This window comes from Cyprinodon variegatus, unplaced genomic scaffold, assembly GCF_000732505.1.
Source record: "Cyprinodon variegatus isolate N-32 unplaced genomic scaffold, C_variegatus-1.0 Scaffold443, whole genome shotgun sequence".
NCBI lineage: Eukaryota > Metazoa > Chordata > Actinopteri > Cyprinodontiformes > Cyprinodontidae > Cyprinodon > Cyprinodon variegatus.
In genome coordinates this window covers 529,243-545,678 of record NW_015150896.1, presented here as the reverse complement: position 1 = coordinate 545,678, position 16,436 = coordinate 529,243, and the positions used below count along the sequence as shown (strand labels likewise).

At 35.7% G+C, this 16,436-nt stretch overlaps 2 protein-coding genes across 2 annotated transcripts; one reads left to right on the top strand and one right to left on the bottom strand.

The window, feature by feature from the left end:
• LOC107093724 (T-cell-specific surface glycoprotein CD28-like) lies at positions 1-8,003 on the top strand. Its single transcript, XM_015388937.1, has 4 exons — positions 1-274; positions 849-1,211; positions 1,309-1,457; positions 6,264-8,003. Exons 1-4 carry the CDS (start codon positions 211-213, stop codon positions 6,375-6,377), a joined length of 690 nt encoding a protein of 229 aa, XP_015244423.1. The 5' UTR covers positions 1-210; the 3' UTR covers positions 6,378-8,003.
• Positions 7,443-16,292, bottom strand: fastkd2 (FAST kinase domains 2). Its single transcript, XM_015388936.1, has 11 exons — positions 15,196-16,292; positions 15,014-15,117; positions 14,815-14,923; positions 13,383-13,506; positions 13,157-13,296; positions 12,891-13,063; positions 11,110-11,267; positions 10,782-11,018; positions 10,619-10,697; positions 7,876-7,990; positions 7,443-7,591 (listed from the first exon to the last, which is right to left on the bottom strand). Exons 1-11 carry the CDS (start codon positions 15,835-15,837, stop codon positions 7,463-7,465), a joined length of 2,010 nt encoding a protein of 669 aa, XP_015244422.1. The 5' UTR covers positions 15,838-16,292; the 3' UTR covers positions 7,443-7,462.
• Between the last annotated feature and the right edge of the window lie 144 nt (positions 16,293-16,436).

Here is a 16,436-nt window from a genome sequence, read left to right as displayed (position 1 = left end):
TTCATCTGGGGATAAAGCGTGGATCTGATGTATTAACATGAAAAGAACACGTGCGTGGAAGCAGGGTTGACTACATCAGGGAGACAGATCAGATTCCTCTGCAGCATACGGCTTTATGCTGCTCATCAGAGGAGTTTGGAGTTTGTAGGAGATTTGGGATTATCCGTCTGCTGGAAGCAAGTTCACCCTATCTGTGCAGAAGACGGAGCTATGATGGGAGTTTTCTGGTTGTTGATAATCCTACTTTGTTGCACATCACCCAACAGATGTGATGGTAAGTTAAAAAATACAATATAGGAGCAAAAACACTTATGGCAAAGGTTACAGCAAGGACGGAATAATTATCTACTTTAGTTCAGCAATTCTATAATGTATGTATGTTGAAAATACAAAAATGTATTAAAAGTTTGAGTAATCTCTTTATGCATGCTTTCTCTTGATGAGGCAGAACTATTTAGAAGCAAATTGTGCAAAAAATAAAGCTATAAACAGATGTGTAGCAGCACATAGTTCTGTTTGACATCAATAGACTCTATATGTCACACTGGCTGACTCACATGTACCATTCGCTTGAAAACTTGTATTTTCACCATCTCTGAAAGAGCTAAAAGTGCTTAAAGAGGCTGATATGAAGCAAATTCCACTGTGGGCGTCAAGTTCCAATGAAAGTATGATTTATACACTGGCAGATTTAAGAAAACATCAATGTTTGGAGCACTTTTCTTTGCAAAACTCTTTTGGATATGGTTAAAGCTTGCATCTTGCAAAACATACCCTTTAAGGGATTTTTCATTTTTAAGTATTAATCCAAGAAATGCTAAAAACTGTCTTTTTAATCACCTCCACAGTTTTATCTCCAGAGCAACCATGGGACATTCACTGCAGAACAGCAGAAAAGACCAATTCTTTGTATGTGCCGTGCCCTAAGATCAAGCCTGAAAACCTCATCATGGACAACACAACAGACATTACTATCACTCTTTACAGAAACCGGATAGAAATTTATAAAATATGCACAGAGCCTTCCAAAAAAAACCAAACCATAAAGCAGCACGGTGTCACCCCACAGAAAGAACATGGTAAATTTACAGGTTTCATCATTAAATTAGAAGGTAACATAGAGCAAGCAGTCTACACATGCAAGGTTGAGAAGTCTTACCCTCCTCCTTTCGTGACCAGTGAAGGTAAATCAGTCGTGGTCCTTGAAGAAGGTAAATATATCAAAAATTTAAAGTGAAACCCATCTCGATATTTCATGTGCAAACAGGAATAACTAAAAATAATATCTTTAACATGTGCTTTCCTCAGGACAAGGATGTGCAAACAAAACAGGAACATGTAAGAAAGACGACTCAGAGCCACGAACACCACAGAGACCCATATGGATCTGGATCCTGGTTGTTGCACTTCTTTGCACCTACAGCCTGGCGGTGACCATCGCTGCCTTGGTTATCTGGGTAAGACATTCCTGCACGTCACCATTACAGGAGGAACACTCAGTCGTTCAATGTTCTGCCTTGTATGTTGTTGCTTTCAAAGAGACATACCTAAACCCTAATATAGCTCTTCAAAATACCTGTAACTATGTCACAAATAAATTTAGCTTCTGTTGTGATAGGAAAGAAAAACATGAACGACGGATTTAAAAGTTAAACAAACTGTAAGTCATCATATGTTAAAGGTATAGTGGAGGATGTTCTTTTTCTGGGTGGATCATCTAAATAAGTGGTCCTCCTAATTGTCAATCATTCAGGTGATCTGTTTACATAAGGCCGTCCTACGTGCTCGTCCTCATTTTCACTCACTGGTGGTGAGTCTGACGTAGTGGAAAAATTGCAAACCTTCTTTTGGAAAGTGAGCTTTTATGAGCAATGCAACAAATAGAGTGCGCACGAGGAGAAATTGGCTCGTGCACGCTCGTGCACACGTTTAATAGGTGCTCCCTCTTAGGAGTGGGTATAGGGTTTTGCATGTGCATTTTTTTTTGTGCTTGTTTTAAGCGGAGAGGGCAGGTCTTTTCAAAAATTGCCAGGAAATCCTCCACTATACCTTTTAGTATATTTCAATTTATGTTATCCAAACTGTAATATATGTTAACTGGGCATTAAAGAATATTAGAATATTAATAAGTAGACATTACATATGTTAACTTTGAGCACTGATAAATGCTATGGGTGTTAAGCTATTTTAAATGTATGTTTTGGGCTCATTAGCTCTTTATTGGATATAACCAGCATTGATTAATCCAAAATAAATCAGTAAGCATTAATAAGTGTTAATTAGTGTCTTCAATAAAGTGTATTTAACCCTAATTTGAGTAGATAAGTAAGATGATTTGCCAATGGAATGAGTATATTTACTCTTAAACTAATTATATAATATACACTTGAAATAAGACACTGAAATATTTTTTTTCTTATTCTAAATATAAATTGTCTTGTTCCATTGGCAAAAGGTCTCACTTACCTCCTCAATTCAAGAAAAAAATGCACTTATTCGAAGAAAATATTACTCATATAGATTTACATTTTTTGTAGCGTACAAACCAATAGCGGGGATAGAAAAGTATTTCCTGGCACGCAACACATGGTTACAGTCATTATTTTTGCAAAAAGTGCAAATTATACACTCAGCAATTTCTGTATATGATGACATGCCTAAAAAGAGTGTTTTTTGATAGGCCACTGAATACAGATGCATAGAAATATGAATAATCAAATCAGGAACCACTTAAACCACTGATCCACACCCACGTTTTTATTAATATGTAAACACAGACCGATTAGTGCCACCAGGTCTATCTTAATAGTTAGAAGGACAACATTGACGGATTGAGTTTTTCCTCTCTGTGTTATATAAGGTTGGTTTTTGGAGAGGTTGCAGATTGCAGCGGGTTGATGGTAATGATAAGACAAGAAACACTGAGAGAATCAAGTGAAAATCGCATCAGCTAGTCAGGAAATAAATATTCAACTTATTTTTTTTAGTTTCAAATAGAAGATTTATTTTGATAAAATGTATAAATTGTTCTAGAAATGTATGTCTATGGAAACACGGAGGCTTATGAATGCAACATTCACTAAATTACAATTATTTAGACCCAGACGCCTTCAAAATATATATATCTGCTTTTTCCTAGCAGGCAGACACATTGGACAACCAAATTTATGCTGTTATTACCATTTTATGTCAACATTGCATTTTGCACATGCAAACGCTGAGCAATTGCCTATTATATGACATCAATGTGTGCCTCACCTGCACGTTGTGTGCCTAAACCTAATGATTAGCAGAATATCAAATCCCTACTGTATGGCAAAATCAGCTTTTCACAAAGATGGTTTAAAGATATGAAAAAACTCACATCACTGCTCAGGAAATGTATCACCAGTTAGTTTATAACTTTAACTAGCACTTGCAAAGAAACACTACATATTCATGTCATTATATTATTTTATTGTATAAACTAACACTTAATTATGTAGCATTGGTGCATTTCACATAAGGCATGCATTGCTCTAAATATGTACACTATGTAGCATTTTATTTAATAATGCTAATGTAAACCATAATTACCAATAGTGTCAATAACTCTAAAGTTTATGAAATAGTGATTTTGGAAAAAAGGTGCAAGAATGATGTATTCATTTAAAGACATTTTTTTTAACCTTTTTTGAGGCTTCTATCTTGTACAATTACATTTAAGAAAAAAATAACCCCCTAAAAACTAAACTTTCAGTTATAGTGTAAATAGACCTGATATAAAGTTCAAATCAAATGTCTTGCAGGATATCATATTTGCAATCTTTCAGTTTTGTGCTGCATTAAAACAAATATAATACAGCTGTGGAGAGCCTGACTTCTGACATGTTGTTTAAAGAATTAACTAACCCTCACAGTCCATGCAGTATTCTCTACACACAGATGGCACACAGCAATGTTGCTGTAATTATGGCTATATGGTGCATATCTATTCTGGCAAAAGAAAAAGACAACAATTCAAATGGTAGTTACAGCACCATAACAGCTGTCTTTACCTAAGATAAATGTACGTTTTAAAAAATACTGACTTCAACTTAAGAACATCTAAATTCTGAAATTGTCTGCCAAGAGTCTAGAACTAAACCCAAAAGAAACTCTATAGGATCAACTGAAGGAGGCAGAGGGCAGGAGACATTATGGTAGTTAGATAAATTTGGATATTTGTAAGGTATCACCATATGATAGAGCTTGGAATCCTGAGGTTCTGTGTTCAAGCCCCACTGCCAGAGACTGCCACTCTTGGTCTCTGAGCAAGACCCTTAACGCCACCCTGCTCCCCAGGCGCCTCACAATGGCAGCCCACTGCTCACCAAGGGGATGGGTTAAATGCAGAGGTAAATTCAATTATTTTATGTTATCAAAAAAGAAGAGTGAAGGATCTTTTAAGTGTAAAAGCTGTTTTGATTAGTGTAAAAAAAACAACTTTTTTTAAGAGTTGAACTACTTTTGTCGTGTAATCCTGAAAAATTCAGTTAATTATAGCAACAATTATTTAAATCAGCTCAGAAAACTAAGGTATTTATAATCTTTAACATTATCTAGTGAGTTCTTTTAAGTTGTTGGTTATTTCAAAAGGTGAAAATTCAACTAAATTTTGGGTTTTTGTTGTGAAATACTGCAAAACCAACTTTTGAAGTTGGCTTTTGAGTGAAGAGTCTCAATATTATTTTAATGTTAAATTTTAAGAATATAAATTGATGCTAAAGTGATGCTGCTAATCAATATAACATTGTATTTTCTGTACATTGAGAATGAATCCTTATTTAATTATTTGAGTTGAAAGTGGTCCTGTAGTTAAGTTACAGTTGAGGGGCTTAATGATTAGGGAGCACAATATGTATGTCTTGGTAGGAGAATTCAAAATCAGACTGTTACTGAAACAAAAAAAAGATGACATAAAATGTAGATGACAAATTTTCTCCATTTAGAAAGAAAAGTATGATTTTTAAGTAAGAGAAAAAAATTAGCATCTAAAGCTGCAATAACAGAATTCAATGTTTGGTGAACTTAAAAGTAATACTTAAATGATTACGTTTAATTCCTAAAGTTACAAATTTGCTGAAGTTTGTTGCCTTAACATTTTAAAGTCTGTCAACTTTTAATTTTTTTGCAGTGTAGGTAACATTTAAGAGTGTCATAGTGCATTTGTAACCTTTTAATATGCTTTTTTTCTTAGTAGAATTGTACAGTACAATGAAAAAAAAAGTTTTAAATATGTTAAACAAATCATTTTTTGGTTACAGAAACATTTAACAGGACTATATAAATTTTTGAGACACTTTAAATAATTGTAATTCAGGTGTATCTACCTACCTGAAGTATTTCATGCACCTTTTTCTTTAGATATTTTCTACACAGTAAAATCCATATTGTTAAAGTACACTGACTGTTTTAGAGTTATTACAACAACTGGAGTAAAATATACACTATGTAGAGAGTTATTGTTTTCTATAACCTTTTTGCTGCTGTAAACACCTGAATTTCCCCATTGTGGGACAATAAAGGAATTTTCTATTCTATTCTTCTATTCTAATTTAATACTTATTCTGAATGGGACCAAATGTACTTGGATTGGTGTTAAATTTAACACTAAAAAGTTTAATGTGCTTTAAGTGGGCATCAGGCTCCTCTCCTGTGGAAACAACTACCAGTTTTAGTCCGTGAGGCAGACACCCTGTCTAGTTTTAAGGCTAGGCTTAAAACTTTCCTTTTTGATAAAGTTAGAGTGGCTCAGGTTATCTTGAGTTATCTCTATAGTTATGCTGCTATAGGCGTAGACTGCTGGAGGACATAGGGACCCCCATTTCATCATTCTGCTTCATTCTATCTCTATTCTCCCACTCTGCTACTGTCTTCTTGAACCTCAGTCGGCCTCGGCAGATGGCCGCTCACACTGAGCCTGGTTCTGCTGGAGGTTTATTCCTGTTAAAAAGGAGTTTTTTCTCTCCACTGTCGCTACAAGCATGCTTAGTGTGTGGGATTGCATTTGAGTCAATGAGTCGATGCAATCAACTGGTTTTCCTTAGATAGAAAACTTTGAATCAATCTGATTGGATGATCTGGTTGAATTGTAAAGTGCCTTGAGATGACAAGTGTTGTGAATTGGCCCTATATAAATAAACCGAATTGAAGTGTGTTGAAAAATGCAGGAAAGAACTTGCTACTCCGTGACAGTATGTCTTGATGTCAATATATCAGCTGCTCCCCTTTTTGTCTTGCAGCACAAAATGCAGGATGCAGATTCCCAGAATGACTACATCAACACCAAACCCAAAGCACCTCCAAACCGCAGGAAGAAAAGAGGAATCCAGCATCCTATACCAAAACACTTCTGATGATTCGGACGTCACTGGATTATTTTCCTAGCTTCTCCCTCAACACACTGACTGTGTCTAGAGCTTAAAATAAGTATAACATTGTTGTAATTGGGGTGTTTAATCTGTATATTTCGTTTAAAGAGACTTTTTTTGTGTAGCAACACTTCGTTTAAGTGGGTGTCTGAGAAATTGTGTGTATTTTAGAAACAAGGGCAGATTTTTTTTTTGACTTCCTGTTTCACTCGCTGTAACGAGTCATGCGAAGTCAGGAACCCCCTCATCTTTGTGGTCAAAACAGAAGGTGGTGCCTTCATGAGGGGATTTAACCACATTTAAAGAGCCTTTTTTTCAGTTTGTAAATCAGTGCAACACCTTGTGGATCAAGAATGACCACAAACTACAAAAAGATAAATACAGTTTTGCAAGCCGCAACACCTTTCTGGGTTCTTTTCAGAGAAACTACATTGAGATTATACAGAGGTTGATGATGAGCAGAAACACATGGAGCTGCAAGCAGATTGAAAATAACAAGTTGCACCATTTCCTGCCCTCCTTTTATCATTTCGTTATGGGTATGGGTTTTCTGCAGAGGTCGCGGCTTCAAAGCGCTCCACCTTTACCGTGCTCACCTTGCACTTTCTGTGCAAGCGCTCACGCTGCTTTTATTGGTTTCATTTAGTAGCAGGTTTTTCATAACCACCGCAAGTTCTGACAAAATTAGCCTAGTGTTTCTGTGAAGCCTTGAAGCTGCCGGGGAAGGCAAGCAGATGACTAAAACATATTGAAATCACTTGTCATTTGATAGTCATCACTCCATTTTTCCATAATGACTAAAAAAACAACAGCACAAGAAAAGATCAGCTCAGGTAATTGCTGTAACGCTTTTTTAAACCTACATAACATCCTATAAATAGCCCCAAAACAATTATTTATGTTAAAACAAAAAATCATATTTGATCTTTTAGCTCTACCTAAATGCAGAAAACATTCAGAGCCTATTGTTTTAAAATACTTTATTATTTTTATTATGTACAGGTTTTCAACTGAACAAACTTTCAATCTGCACACATTCCTACGTGGCTTTTTGGTCTTGTTTACACCGTCTAAACTGTTCCGGATTCGACATGTTCCTCTTTTGTTTGTGGTTCTGATGCATGTTCTGGAAATAGAAGTCCTCGTATAACATCTGTCCTCTCCTCCTCAGACAATGGCTGTAGGTGCTGCTCTGTTACCTTCAGGGAAAGAGAAAACATGCAAAATATGCTTCAACTGATTTAAACAGACTTTGCAACACAGGCGGCTACATAAACCTGGGTGTTTTTTATCAATGTCACACTCTATGCGGATGATAACAGATACTTTCTGAAGGTTTCAACTCTCTAAAACAACCTGAATTCACAATAAAGGCCATCACATCTATAGCAAAGGCTAATCGATAAATGTAATTTGGTAACTTCAGTTGCTACCAAGAGAAAACAGGAAGAGATTTATCAGTAAAATCAAACATAAGTCTCACCAATACAGGAGTGTATCCCAGGATCTTCAGATGACGGATCTTGAGAGCGAGTGGGCCACGAGGGTGGGAAGTACCGTAGCAAAAAGTAGAGTTTGGTGCATAAATAACGGCAATTCTAGAATAAAAAAATAAAAAAAAACAACCCAATAATAATTAATACATGTGTCAGTATAATTTTTTTTAATGATTAAGTTAGTATACAGAGAATTTAAATGTATGTATGTTTTGGAGTGACATATTTAAAATAAAAAAACATAAAAGATAAGAGATAACATTTTGCAAAAATCTTTTCACAGATTTCAATTTTTAATCATTTCTGTTGATTTAACATTGTCTGTATCATATTTTAATGTTTTTTTTTCCAGGTAACTATACCCTAAAACAATAATATGGCCTGAAGTTAAATGTTGACAATACTACTAGTTCTCGTCTTTAACTTTTTTTTTTTTTGTTACCAATTTTTTATTGAGAATATTCAATTACAACTCAATGCCACTTTGATGTATAAAATTATTAAGTTTTGTGTCTGTTTTTTTTTTTTGACTGATTGTGATGAAACAGTTTTCAAATAAACAGTCTTTTGAATTTGGTTTTGCCTTCTTACAGACTTCATATGTTTTCGCTTTTTTCCTTCAGATAGTTCAAATAGGGATGCACCGATTTTCTTAATTTTGGGAGAGCTGTTATCGGCTGATATTTAGACGTTAAGCCGATCTTGATCTTTTCTTCCAAATCCGATCTACCTCTGTAAAGGTCTGGAAGTCACCCACTGTCATTGCTTTAAACCTTTATATTTGAAAGCAGATGTTTCAAGAGTTTTTTTTTTTATTGTTTTACAGGCAATGATAAGTGCTTTTTCAGTAAGATAAAAATAACAGTCAGTTATAAAACCAAATCTGTATCAAAATCAAAATTAGCAAGTCAGGCTTTTTAAAGATCAGGAATCTATGATCAGAAGGTAACCTGTAATCAGTGCGCCTGCAATTTTAAATCAACACATTTTAGAATATCAAGAAAATATATTAAGATGCAATTTTTAAATATTGACGTCATTTATTGAGGAAAAATAATCCAAACTATCTTGTCTGATGTGAAAATATAATTACCCTTGTTTGATCTTGAAATTACTCTGATTACTCTGAATTTGAAAATTAAGTTAAATCCAGGTCTGATTACTGCCAAACATATATTATCAGAAAATAATGTAAATGGAACCTTTCTGACAACATATCTTAAAAAATATGTTAAAACGGCTAGATATCCTGCTCTGAAGAAAAGAACAAAGGACATCGGCATTAATTAGCCTGAAAGGGAACATTTCTAATGAGCTCCAATAACCGTGAGACATTCTTCATGAAAGGGAGAAAATCTTTCCAAGACTGTCAGTCCTTCCAAAATGACACCCTAGAGTGCATCAACGACTTATCCAATAGGCCACAGGAGAACTCAGAACAACATTCGAACCTCTAGTTTCCTAATTTACCTCAATAGATAGTTCAGTTCTTGATTCATCTAAAAAAGAGAGAGTTTTTGGGAGAGTTTTATGTCATCTAGGAGTTCCAGAACCACAGCTGAACTCCTGAAAACCTAAAAAAAATCTCATATTTTTCAATAAACAACCAGATGATCAGGTCTTTGGGGAATGTTTTCTATAGACTTTCTATAGATTAATTTCATCCTGATGGTGAGATTGTCAGGATTTGCTTTGCTGCTTAAAGACCTTGATCACTTCCTGGGAGAATTATGATTTCACAATGGACAGATGGACAGTTAAGCCCCGCCCATAAAAGACGTAATTGTCATAAATTTTAATCTGACATTGAGACTTAAGGAGGGAAATAATTAAATCAAACAATATCTATACTTTTAAAGAAAGTTTAAGTTTTCCCACTGTGCCTTTGCTACTACAATAAAAAAAAGACTAATTTCAGTAATAATCAGTGTTTGTATCCCTCTTTATAATACCAACAAATGAGGAAGGTGCTGCATATATTCAATCCAAAGCCAATTTAAAAGAGTAGCTCTAACAGTCCTGCACAGAAATTAAACCCACTGTCTTTATTCTAGCATTTTCCAAGTATTTAAGTTAGGATTCATAGCAATAGAGAATAAATATAGACAGAAATCCAAATAACAACAGAGCCCAACAAATTATTGAAAATAAATGGAAAAGTTAAATGAAAACCACATTTTTCTCTAAAATGCAACAATAAAAACCTTTAGAGATGGTAATACATGACAGTCAAAGGATCCAAAGGTAAAAAGGTGAATCTTTTTTCCACAAAAATGCTCTTGCTGCTATTCCAAAACTTTCAAAAGAAGATATTAGTGACCTCTACATCTACAAACTTTTTATTAGAAAATTATGTTATTTTTTTAAAAGCAGCATGAGAACTTTTTCATTTCCAAGGAAAACATATATAACAATCTCTATCAATAAGAAAACAGATTAGATTAGATTTCACCCAAGTTTTTATGTAAATACACACTGACTAGTCCTTTTTTTGTTTTCTACTTTTATTCTGTATTTTACCTCTTTTTAGAACTGATGTTTATTGTGGGAGTTTCCAGACACATGTGAACGCCTGGAAACATCCTCATTGCAGCTTTCACAGCACACTTTACCAAATATGACACAAGCATTTACAATCATACATAAAAAAAAGAATACCACAGACTGCTGATTTGCAGACTGAGCTTGAACTTGCTTCCAACCACAGTCTACTGCTGTTTTTTTCCTTACCTTTGACTGCTGTCTGCTGGAGAACTACTAGTTTCCATCACATCTGTTTGGCTCGGAAGCGGCTTGGTTATAAGACCATCTGGAGTTAAAAACATTTAAAAAAAAAGGTTGTAATAAACCAGATTATTAACTTTGACATTTTTCCTTAACGCTGCATCTTTACCTATGACGTAGAAGTTCTCCACCACCGACATTTCCTGCAGCGTTGCGTTCTCCTGATCCGCCAGCACACTCTGCAGGCTCTTTGAGAGCTGTGGGTTAACTGACTGGCTGCTGGAGGCGGGGTCTCCCAGGGCAGATGAGGGGACAGTCAGGGGCTTAGGGAGAGGAGGACGGTCAAGACGGAGACAGAGATCAATTCTCTGAAACATTGTCTCTCTGCTTTTAGGGAACTTTCCAGCTGAGGAGAAAGAATTTGCTTTAATTTAAATATGCAAACGCAAACAGCCCAACTAGTTAGTGCATGTTTATAGGTTATAGTTTATCCTTACATGCAAGCTGCTCCAACATGCTATCATTCAGGAGCTGCTCCAGGAGTGCAGAGGGGAAGTGGTTCAGCAGACACAGACAGTAGACAGCCTTTAGCAACTCAAAACCAGACATCTTGGGAAGGTAGGAGTTAAGAGCATTGCTGAGACTATCAAGAAACCTTTGAGTTATGAGAGAAAAAAAAACCCCATAAACATCCCTAAAGACAACAGAACACTTAAGGGAACAATCATTAATGTTTTTTTTTTGTGCTATTTTTTAATATCGACCGAAATGTTTTTATAAGACGAAGACAAAAAAGGCAAAGCATAAACCACAGAGTGCTACTCTACAAGTAAGAGGGAAGACAGTAAAAAACATCCTTAAGGGAACATCGCTGCTTTGTTTTGTCCAATACAATCTTAATTTTATGATTGTTTAAAAAACTATGTTTAACTTCTAACAGAGATGCAAAGATATACAACATTTCCGAATAAAGGTAAGAACTGGTGACTGCTGTGTGTGAGATCAGAGTTCTGGCTCTAAAGCAGACGTGCCCAAAGTCGGGCCTCGAAGGCCGCTGTGCTGCAGGTTTTCGGCTTTTCCCTGCTTCAGCACAGCTGATTCTGATAACTGCAGTTCAGCAAAAGCCCGTTATTTAGCTATCAATGAAAATCAGTTGTGCTGAAGCAGGGAAACCTGCAGGAAAGCGGCCCTCGAGGACCGACTTTGGGCATGTCTGCCCTAAAGACAGATCCTGCACTGTAGGAACAAATATGCATTCTGCTTTGATTTCCCCTTGTTTTGTTAGTTCTACTCAGGGGGCAGGCAGGGAACTGACAGAGGGTTTTGCAGGTACAAGGGGCCAGAAGAGGACTCCAAATTCTTTCTCAAATAATCAAACCAATCAGTAGCATTTACCTGAAATGAACCACAGTATTTTTGCCTTTTATAGGTGATACACTCCGAACTTTTTTAAAGAGGATTATCAATCTTGCTGCCCTTCAGTACTATTTCAATTCCCAATTGCATGTAATGTTATCTTATGAGAGATTACTTTCTGATTTCTGTTATATGATGCAAACATCTACTTTGAAAGTAAACGATTTCACCTTTAAATCTGACAGGGAGTTAAATAATTACGAGTTTAACTCCAGTCTTTTAGTAAAAGCTGCGACTAAAATGCAGTTTGTATAACCAAAGGAAATAAAGAGGAAAATTACACACTTCTATTATCTTTTCAAAAAGTTAGTTCATACTAACAGGGACTAACAAACCAGGGAGTCCTGTTGGAGTCCCAAAAGCATTTCTTTTTTTAAACCTCTAAACTGAACCATCTTCAACTTTTAAGCACTAAATGCTTTTTAAACATTTTACAAAATATGCAAAAAGTGGTCACACTTAAAGACAAAAAAGTGTCCACACAGTACCAGGCAAAGCATTCCAACTAATAATAATATTCATAATAATAAATAATATTTAGTCATTCTTTTCTGTGTGTAAATGCTGCAACTATGAGCTAAAATGACCCAATCTATTCCCCAGACATTTTTAAACGCTACAAACCTTTTGAGAATAGTTTTCAAAGCTTAATATTTGCACATTGTTTGGAGTTGATTAAAATTTAAAATCAACCCATTAAATTCCTATCATTATCATTGGGATTAATGACTCAACAAATGTATGTCTCAATGAAATAGAAGTTCACTTTTACAGTTTAAAACCGCCAGATTAAAAACAATAAAAGTAAAAACATCTCTAAAGTCCGCAGAGTCTGGTTGGTCGGGAAAGGTTGGAGACTTACTGTTGTCTATGATGCCGCAGATCATAGTTAAAAGAGGAGTAAACTTTTAGGACACACAGAAGGTCTTTCAGGGTGAGGGCTTCGGCGTTAGTGATCACTTTCTCAGTATAGGCCTCCATTAAGGAAGTGGGGCAGAAGAGAAGGTCCTCAAACACAGACAGGAAGAAGACCAGCTACAAAACAAAAAAGAGGCCAGGTTTTCATGACCTGAATGTGGTTGGTAAGTCTTACAACATCAGGACAAAATAAATGCTCATTTTTAGCACCTGTTTATTAGTCCATATGTCAAGCGTTGACGCAACATAGCCTGAAACGCTATTAAGTAGATCTATGTCTCTGTAGAGAAGCTCCCTACAGGACTGCAGCACGTTGTAGAGTCTGTTAAAAGGGATGCCATGAAGGTTTTCTACCAGAAAACACAGATACAACAGAAAATAGAAATGAAAAATGGTTGCAGTCATCAACAGATCTTTTTTGTGGATAAAATCTTACCTTGGATTTTCCCACTACAAATTTTCAGCAGTGGTTTGGAGTGAAAGCCCATAGTGGCCATAGTGGAGATCATGTATTGGGCATTGGGAAGGCTGAATTCGTCTGCCATTGAAAGAGCCTTTCTCTGCAACACACAGGGTACAGAATATTTGACGACTCAGATTGGATTCAGAAGAAGATAACAGATAGATTCAGATAAAAAAAACAACAACAAAAGAAGGATTTAGGGTAAAAAAAAGCAAGGTGTTAAAGTTCAAAAAAAGAAAAAGTTGTAAAAAGCACATATCAAGTGCTTTAAAGACTCGTTAGGTTTTTTAGCAACCAAGACCCTGAATCTAAACAATTTAATAGCAAATTATTCTCTTTACATCGTGTAACCATAAGCCAAATTTAGGTCTGATTTACTTTCTTTCTTTTCTATTGGAGAAAACCTGTTAGAAGCTGCAAAAAACTGAAGACCTGGGATGCAGGTTTAGCTTTCAGGAGGACAAAATCTCTAAACACAGCAGCCGAGCTATAATAACATTTTTTTTAGATCAAAACGTAAGCCTGTTTATAAATAGCTTTAAACTAAGGGGTGAAAAATGTGGATCAGGAGCTATTTTGTGGCCTCTGGCCTGAAACATTGGGACCATAATAAAAGAATGAAACACTTGACCTGTCATTATAGGGGGTTGATAGCCTGATTAACAAGACTAAATGTGAGATTACATGTGTAATTAAAATTTGCAGGAAAAAATTATTTTGGGGCTAGTTTACTAGGCTAGGGGGTTGATGAACATGACAACTTATTTACAATTTGAGCAAATTTAAATTATTTCAAGGGAAATATGTTTTTTTAAATAAACATTACTTTTGCTTTGGCTTTTTTTTTTTTTTTAAAGTGAAAGTAAAACAAATGTCCACCAACTTTCATTCAAAAAACAGACCTGGATGAACCCAAATCTGCAATTTATTTCATTTATTTTTAGACATTGTTTTTAATTAGAGTTCTTGTCTCTGAGAATAAAAAAAAAATAATAAAATTTTATGAAAATTTAAATTTAAACATCAGGTTTTTGTGACCTGCAGGCACTTTCAGATGAAGGATTTTGGCATATGTGGCAAAAGGTTTGAATACCTCTGATCTACATAAAGCCCAGATCTAGAAACTGTTTTGAATTAAACTCAACAAATATGTTACTAATTCCAAGTAGGAAATTTGAATACCTTTTTTACGTTAAACTTCAAACTTCTTGAATGATTTAAAGTAGTACCAAACAAACATAATTAAGTTATACAATAAGAAACGTGGCTGTAATGTGAGTAAATGTAAAAACAAAATCAAATCAAGCAAGAAACAAGTTCAGCAATCATGAATACTTATGCAAGGTGTTTCTCAGGCACCAGAGAAAATCTAAAACAAAAGTATTTAAATGAGACTCAAGCTTACCTCTAGTTTTTGCTTGAGCTCCTTTGGTGCATCTTTTCCCAGGAGTCGCATCATGGTCTGAAGAGCCAAGACATTTTTAATCTCAGGAAGACGCATCTCAACCACCAGCCTGAAACATTGGAACAATTAGTGTAAAATAAGTTTAAATTATTTTCCAACACTTGGAGTAGAATATCAAAGTAGAATATCAAAGTGATACCTCATGCCTTCCTTTAGAGCCACGGCATTCTGACTATCCTTCATATGGTCCAGAGCAGAGGCCAAGATAGACAACGTTTTTACATCAAATTCATTCAATCTCTCCTGTTTGGGAATAAAATAAATTTGAGCTTAACATGAAAACCCAACAATGCCTTTGCAAAACAAAGGTCAATTTCTAACCTGGCAAGTTCGTACAAAGGTCTGGATCACACGGCTCTGCTGAGGAACCCCCAGATTGACCATGCTTAACAGAGAGTAAGCTACATCATTGTTGCGCATGTGCTTTATGGACCTCATCGCCCTTTGCAAAAGATGATCGAATTCAGGATGCTCAAACATCAGCTGCAACTCATAGCGCCGTTGTTCGTCTGACATCTTCTTAGTGGACGTCCACATTTGGTTGAGACAGTTGCTGACCTGGTGAACTGTGGCTGAATACTTAGATGCAAGGTCTAACACGTCTGATGGGGAGCCACATTGATGCAGGAGATCCTGGAAATGGGAACGTCGATGTCTCTGCTGTGAGGAGGTCTGGTCAATCTTAGTGTCAGTAGAAAGTGAGCGCTCTGAGGTGACACTGTTGCTCTCCTCTAGGTCCCCATTCTGATTTCCTCCATGAGAGAAGAATCTTGTTGCACCAAGAGTCCCAGAAAGGTAATTTTGGTTCCTTCTACCGCCCCAACAGCAGATTGTGTCATTTCTAGTTAAAGCTATGCTGTCAAATGCTGCTGGCATTGGAGTACTGAGAGGTTTCCATGGAAACCTCCTATAGCAAAAGCGCAGTGACCATCTCATGACCTCATTTGTCATCCTAGTATTCATGTTGTGGGTTTTATACTGTGCTGATGGACTTTTTATTGTTATCTAAGCATGTGCAGGAAATCTATTTATTCTACTATTTTGAATACATCCTGCAGATCATGTAGAAATAATCTTTAAATGTAATGTTAAGCTATAACTCTCACTTTATTATATTTTTTACATTACGGGTTACTAATCATCTTAAACGTCAACAAAGATGTGTAGCAATAAAAAATCGACTAACAAGGTCAACAGACCTTGTTGTCAACAGTCCTTCAACTTAAATAACAAGCTAGCTCTCGTTAGCTGGCCTTTTATTCTTTTTAAAACATACAAATTAAACACTTAATTTATCATACTTGCAACCCCAAGTAGAGTCGACGAGATATGTCATTTAATGACAGTAAGTAAAATAAAAAATTAAGTTAAATTCACCAAGCTAATGTTAGCCTTCATATCCATTCGCATGTGCATGCAAAAACGCGTCCGTTACGATATTGTTTCCCCGCTAGCAACCTCGGCATTTCGGTTCCTATCGAAACATTTTAGGATAAACCTTTCTGAAAAAGGAAATATAAATAATTTGGGATTTAAATGAGAAAATATGTGTTTGTTTGTTC

Excerpts from the sequence above, each read along its gene's own strand:
- LOC107093724 (XM_015388937.1), top strand. The coding sequence starts at position 211 with ATGATGGGAGTTTTCTGGTTGTTGATAATCCTACTTTGTTGCACATCA. Across the intron at positions 275-848 it reads ATCACCCAACAGATGTGATG|TTTTATCTCCAGAGCAACCA; the intron begins GTAAGTTAAAAA and ends TCACCTCCACAG. Across the intron at positions 1,212-1,308 it reads AGTCGTGGTCCTTGAAGAAG|GACAAGGATGTGCAAACAAA; the intron begins GTAAATATATCA and ends TGCTTTCCTCAG.
- fastkd2 (XM_015388936.1), bottom strand. The coding sequence starts at position 15,837 with ATGAATACTAGGATGACAAATGAGGTCATGAGATGGTCACTGCGCTTT. Across the intron at positions 11,268-12,890 it reads CTGCGGCATCATAGACAACA|GTTTCTTGATAGTCTCAGCA; the intron begins GTAAGTCTCCAA and ends CATAACTCAAAG. Across the intron at positions 10,698-10,781 it reads GGAGAACTTCTACGTCATAG|ATGGTCTTATAACCAAGCCG; the intron begins GTAAAGATGCAG and ends TTTTAACTCCAG.